At 35.1% G+C, this 7,335-nt stretch overlaps 1 protein-coding gene across 1 annotated transcript in view; it reads left to right on the forward strand.

Moving 5' to 3' along the window:
• Positions 1-7,335, forward strand: part of LOC117123758 (polycystic kidney disease and receptor for egg jelly-related protein-like) — a 95,283-nt gene that overhangs the window by 935 nt on the left and 87,013 nt on the right. The window contains exons 2-4 of the mRNA XM_033269763.1: positions 1,524-1,789; positions 2,891-3,020; positions 6,956-7,194. Coding sequence (XP_033125654.1) covers positions 1,610-1,789; positions 2,891-3,020; positions 6,956-7,194 — 549 coding nt within the window. The 5' untranslated portion in view covers positions 1,524-1,609. The remainder of the gene's footprint in view (positions 1-1,523; positions 1,790-2,890; positions 3,021-6,955; positions 7,195-7,335) is intronic.

Genomic DNA, 7,335 nt, shown 5'->3' on the forward strand with positions numbered 1-7,335 from the left:
TGCGTCCGTTTGGTTCCATCATTAAGGATTTTAGTTCGGAAGACCTGCCAATTTGTTTGCTTAGGAAGTATGAGAAGATATCCCTACGCTTCATTAAAGCTGAATTAGATCATCATTTTTTACACAATTGTAAAACGTTCGGCGTTTTCCCAAAATTCATTATGTAATATATTCTAAATTTTTTCAAATTTGTATTGGTTTTATCGGAACACATCACATATTTATATACAGTACAAAGCAAGCATATTTATACTTAATATAATGCTCAGATGATCCTTTAGAGCTCACACCAAACACCTTTTTTATCACTTTAATGTATTAAATGTATGTGATTTAAATAAAATCCCATCTGCTGTTTTATGTATCATTTATTGCATAACGCTTTATCATCCATTATCAGTACCGGTAATCTATATACAAGAGCATTTGAACATCATAAATATAATACAAGATTTTCTAGCAACAATTATACTTCGCGTATTTCATGCACATCTAGTATCAGGCGTTTTTCAGTTCTTTTCTGGGGTCCGAAATTATGGGCGAATATTTCTGGTGACCTAAAAAATAAATTCACATTGAATAGTTTTAAATATCACCTTAAGAAGTCTTTGGTCTCTGTATATGGCAATTAGTTATATTTTTTCTTATCATATCTTTCTTCTAAAATAAACAAATACAAAGATGGATTGGAATTATTTTAATTTTATCGGTATCTCTAAATTTTTAAACTCTATTAGTTCTGATAAAACTAAATATTAGTACCAGTCATTTTTCAAACTTTTTTTTTTTTTTTTTTAAAGATGGCTACATCTTAAAACTCTTGTTGAACTTACTGTAGCCTTCTTCCATACAATGATATTTGTTTCAATTCTTTATATTCTTATTGTATATTGTACTACTTTATGGTATGGAAAATAAATGTATATTTAATTTGATTTGATTTGAATAATCAAGGTCAATCGATATAAACATCCATACACACTATATAGGTTTATGTCGAGTGATCATTGCAAAATAAGAAACAAAATCATTTACCAATCATTTAGGTAGATAATTAATTTAAGTTAAACTTTTTTAAACAGGGGATCCATTCAGTGACTAGCATTGCTTTCTCAGGAAGCCCTGGTACATAGAGTTAATATACAAAAATATACAGAAAAAAGTTTACGATTGTAAAATTCAAAAGTAGTAGTAGTAAAAAGTAAATTAAAAACAATGAAAAGAAGCCTGGAACTGAAATATAAAACAGAACAACGAAAAAAAAAAAAAAAAATACAAGTTAAACTAAACAATATTTTAAAGACCATTTTGCGCATGCGCTACTCTCAAGTCTGTATGAACCCGTAATGATTCATGAAATTTTAATAAACTCACCTACGAAAACAAAATTTGCTTCCCGATGTAGGGCTGCCCTCTATCAGTAGTTTCAGGACTGATTAGTTGGTTGTAAATATTAGATAGTCTATATGCGCTTTCTATAAACAGAGAAGTAATTTTTATGTATTTGCATTGTATCAACGCAGGTTCTCGTGTGTGTAACAGTGGTTTTGGTGTGCAATCTGTTGATATCCTTGATGGCACCTTCACAGTTTCTCCTTCCGTGGAATATATGATCCTAAATGAAAATGGAGACTATTCGGTATCAGTAGACTTCAGGAAGCCTGAGACTGTTACAGGAGTTCTGACGCGGGGCTGCCCGCATTCGACCACCGGCGGTACTTTCACAGTGGAATACAGTGGGAATGATGACATTTGGATGAGAGTTTCAGATCGAAATGGAAGTCCAATGGTAAGTCATGTAGTTTTAGGAGTAGGTGTATTACGGTGCGAATCCAAGGACTTGTTTTCAGTGGAGTCCTTCTGGTGGTGGATTGGGCAGTACACAGTGAGACATTCCCCTACTCTCTTCTGAAGAGTGTAATGCTTTGTTTATAGTGCACATGGTCAACTTTGCACATGGAATCAACGGCTTAAACATCTCATCCGAATGAAGGTGCGCTATCGTAACTTATATTTCAGCCCTACAAATGAAACTCATGGAGAGCAGCGATGGGAATTGAACCGGGGACCCAGAGATCCTCACGGTTCAGTGCACAGACAGTGCCTCCACCAGTTTAACCGACTGAGCTAAGCTGCTATCTTTGAAAATCTCTTTACTTTGAAATTTTGGTTAAACAATTGAATAATATAAAAATATATGTTTACCCTAGATGTGATGTGAAGTCAAGTGTGGCAGGGATAAGAGCTTTCTGCATTTAATAAAAAGATCAAGCGTTTGAGTTTTGCAACCCATCTACTTTATATTTGTACACACACAAGAGTGCTACATGAAAGACTGTATAGCACATAGATGACTTTATTTGCATGATGCGCTATGACTAACACCAATTATGTATAATGGTCCAGGAAAAATGGTGGCTTCAGAAATTTTCAACAATTTCAATAAGGGCTCCGAATCAATTGAATGCTTAGAACCTACTGTCCCAGAATAAAATGCCCAGTGAGCTGGGTCCATGGCGAGAGATTTTATTATTTATAGAATTGTTCTTTTTAGCCCACAATATTAGGAATTTCTGAAGATACATTGTTATATTAATTGCTTTAGGGGAGTCTTTTGCTAGGCCCAACGTGTATTTTTACATACACTTATGATTTTGATTACCCCTTCCCCCCCCCTTTTCCTTGAATTCCCCACTGCTCTGAATCAGCTTCAACTTATTGTCATCAACTAACTAGTTGTTATTGTAATTGACATAAGTCATTCATTTTATATGAAAATCAGCAAAAGTGATCAAAGTATATGAAATCTACATTTTGCTTTAAGAATAAAGAAATATATTTACTTCTATTTAAATCAAAATTAATGTTATTAAAATGTTTTTTTTTAAAGGTTTTCAACTTTAACAGTGATGCAAGTACCACAGAGCTTAGCCGCTTGCCCTACCCTATAATAGCTCGAAATTTCAAGATGAATGTTGACTCTTCTTCCTGTTTTCACTTTGAGCCTGTTGGATGTTATAGTGAGTTTTTATAATAACTGATGTATTATTTCAACATAAATATCAAAAAATATTTATTGTTCACAGTCAAGCACAAGAATCAAATAATCAAATACAACTGATAGGCATCTTGGACTGGGACATGTTCCCTTTTTTGCCTACCAGACTCATTATGTTTTGAGTGAAATAAAATTATAAATATGAATAAAAATCTTAATACACAGAATATTACATTAATAAACTATGATATATTGGTACAAATTGATTGCATGATATATCAAGATAATCAGATATTACAAACCCTCATCCTGTTGTTCAATATCTACTGTGCAGAATGTACTGAAAAAATAATGGCCAGTGGTCGATCCGCTTTCAACTCGGCCTAGCCAAATGTAACCTAGCATCATAGGCCTTGTGTGGCAAGCCCATCAATCTGGTGAGTTTGCACACCAGATGGACTGTTTCCCATCCTCCAGCCAGAATTTGACACACCCTCTACTCTGGCCCAAGATCATTTTTGATCTGCTCAAGTTGGCTAGGTCTGGCCTAGAGAGGGCGAACGATTCGCTCAAGTTGTAGTCCAGCAGCTAGATATGGTTTACGTGTACATACTCTGCGATTTATATAGACCTGTTTTTTATTGCTCCTGACACCTTTGGTCATCCATTTTGGCCATGTATCATTTGGAATTTGGGTCCCCGGGTCCAAAATGGCCACTTTTGTGGAGAAAATTGTAAATTTATATACAAATATCAATTTTTTGTTCTTAAAATGTGGACCTTCTCCAGTTTTTGGGCGGTTCATCGTAACCCTCTTAACCCTCGCGATACAGGTCTGTATCATTTGTCAGCATTTAATATTAAATGATAATATTGGACAAGGATGTTCACGCTACAAAAGCAACACATGTGAGAATTCATTATTCAAGGTACATTCATACAGTACATTGAAAGGAGTATTCAGTACGTAGTAAGTGGAATGTACCACTTCAGTGAGTGCAGCTGATACAAACGTTATGGCAATACTTGCAGCATTTGGACGACTGAGCTTTACAGAAGGAGTATTTTCTGGCGGAGCAGTTGTGGATTAAGAGGTGGGGGGTGGGAAGAAAAAGGAGAAATGCCTCGGAAGTTGTTTTCGGGCATCAAGAAAACAAAAAATTCCTGACGGCATACCCTCGGACCCCCTAGGGTGGCGTTATCTTGATTGGAACCACTTTTGAACACCATTCAGCCATCTATTGGATATCTCTGGATCCGCCCCTGTACAGTGCTTTTTAGCTGGCAAAAAAGTGTAAATAGTCAGCAACTTTTTTCTTCTTTAGGGATTAGGGAGGGTTATTCATGAGAATAATATTCAGGCTAATTATTGTTGGCTGTTAAATCTCTCTTAAAGATGTGAAGATGACAAGACAAATGACGGTTCCCAAAGTCATCTAAACTTATTTCATTCAGTCTTCTTTTATTAAAACTTACTCCATTTATTTGCAAATAATCTGGACCCGCACTAATACGTGACAGCTTCGCGAAAGGCCGCCTTCTTCGGCCTTTTCGCAAGTTAATAGTAATGGTAATAGCAATAGCAATAGCAATAGTAATATTAATAGATAGTAATAGTAAAGAGCACATGTCTCTTTGTAAAATAGAACATAGGGCTTTTCTTCATATACATTGACGTTGAAATAACAATAAAAAATTGAAACCCATTTAAAAAATTCTAACATAAAAACACAAAAAACAAAAAAGAAATTATGCAGAAAAAAGAAGACTGTTGTGTTGCCCTTAAATGGGAAAAATCTAGATCATCGGTCGGTTGATTGGATTATTTTTTTTTATACTGTATCTAAAATAGGATAGGCCTGAAACTGCAGTCTCTATTATGAGGACCCTACGCATATGGCCTCTTAGGCACCACAATAGAATGATGGCAAGCTTGCCAAACAAAAAATATTTGAAGTATGACAAAATACATACTAAAGTTTATATTGAAGTAATTTTAACAAAAGTAAATCAATTTAAGGAAAGATTTATTTGGCTTTGAAAACTAAAATAATTTGCATCCAATCCACATGATCACTAGAAATATAGTTTGTTCATTGTTAGCCTAAACCCGTAACAGAGCCTAAAATGTCTAAATTACAGTATGTACGGACGGTTAGCGATGGTTAGACCTAAACCTGTTTTTACTTATTGTCCAATATAAGGTAATGAATACGATTTTTGATTCAAGCCATCACTAGTTGTACAGTAGTAAAGAATATTCTAGGCCTGGATCTGTTTGTGCTTGACAGCTCAGCACGAGAGATCCAATGTTGCGTGCATACATCGTCATCGCGCTCAGTTCTCAAAATTATGCCTTCTATTTTACCGATTTTTCCCAATGACACATCTGATCTTTTGCCTTTAACCTTCAGCGTTTAGGCCTACTTCAATAGACTCACCGAGTATATTTTGCTCAAAATACTCACTGCAGACGGTACCAGAAATTTTTTTTTTTTTTTTTTTCATAATTTATTTTATATGTTGTGATATAACCACTGGCATAAATGATGCTTTTCCTGTTTCAAAATCAAGAAAGATGATTTTACTATGTCAGTATAGGTCTGATCAGTGACTTTGAATATTAGTATATATGGAGTGGTCAGCAGATTTATTCGTGGTGTAGGAAGTAGTGCCTTGGTCCAGAAGGGTTGCATAACACTGCTTTAAATGAGCCTCAAATTCACACCCGAATCTGGATTGTCACCAAAATTAAATAATTTCTTCCATGCAACTTGGTTAAAGTTTCCCAAAGTTTTCCATATCTTAAAACCTCAAATAGAAGCTCAATGGGCTTAATCTTGAGAAGAAGCATATGGTTTTACAGTATTTATTAATAAAATTTAGTAAGTACTGTAGCACTGACTGATTATAATCAGCACCATAAAGTTTCCTTGGTGGAGTACACTTTTTACTCAAGCTCCAACTATGGTGGGGCTGAGGTGGGTGGACCCTCCATAGCTGTGGAAATCCTTCACCAGGGCCCCTTTATTTCAAATTCCTGGATACGCTATACTCTGCATTTAGTCTAATTCTAGAAAGTGTGAATGGTTTAGTACAGCGGGAACGGTTTTTTTTCCCAACCTCGAGGTCAGGGTTCCAATCCCTCGCTGTGCATTTCACTTGTGTCCTTGAGCAAGGCACTTTATCTGCATTGTTTCTCTCCACCCAGGAGTACAAATGGGTACTTGGTGGGGTTGCCTGGTCCTACGCTGATTACCAGCAGCAACGTTTAAAGCATGTGGACCCAATGACTAGGGAAAACAATTGCGCTTTATAACCTCAAGGAAGAGGTGCATTATAAATTCCTGTACCAGTGCCAGTACCAGTAAAGCAGCAGTGGTATATCTAAGAAGGAACGTTGGGGAGCAAAATTGCATTTCCGAAATATCTCCCGTACTACAAATTTTCTGAGTGAAAAAAAAATCACTTAGTATTATGTTATTCCACTGTAGGTAGCATAACTTTACATGTCCTCTCCCAATTAGTCCCCATTAACCCACATGTTTTTATTATCATTATTACATGTTTTTGTTATGTTAATATTCCATATTTATTTATTTATTTATTTTATTCATTTCTACATTGTTTTGTGAGGGTGATCCATCCAGTCAGAGCTGATCAATTGAGACCCTCAGTACATACAATTAAAGACAAAAGAATAAATGATGAAAATTAATTAGACCTTTCATTAACAAATTAAAATATAAATTTAAACAGAAAAATGTGAAACCAGAAAATAGATATAAATCTGGAATTATTGTAAAATACTCATTAACAAGTGTATGTATATAATGTGCCACTGGATAATATCAGGACATTTTCTTTCTATGATAGTACGGTTGATTATAGTTAATGTAGTTATTATTGTATTAACCACTGTCGTTATATTATAACCATTATATTTCTTATCCATAGGTCCATTGATCTGCCGCACGTCACTCACTGATGTTTCAAAATACAGAACCAATAACGGAGTTCTCAATACAAATGGCTCTTGCTTTGATGTTGATGGTGTTGATTGGTTTGAGTTTGATGTCAGTATTCAGCGTTCCATCTCTGGTATCATCACGAAAAACTTACTGGATTTCCAAGTGGAATACAGTCAAGAAAAATACAATTGGGTTACACTGCTTAATGACAATGGGACAAACAAGGTGAAAAGATGTTTTTTTTAGTTCCTATGCATGTAATGCAATAGGAACTATTGTAATCACTCTGTCACATTTCTTTTGTTTTTTATTGTGTGTAGTATGTGTGTGCGTATGTGTGTAGACATTTATGCAAATGCGCATGCG

This window comes from Anneissia japonica, unplaced genomic scaffold (assembly GCF_011630105.1).
Source record: "Anneissia japonica isolate Jap-2015-1 unplaced genomic scaffold, ASM1163010v1 scaffold7096_len229077_cov162, whole genome shotgun sequence".
Lineage (NCBI taxonomy): Eukaryota > Metazoa > Echinodermata > Crinoidea > Comatulida > Comatulidae > Anneissia > Anneissia japonica.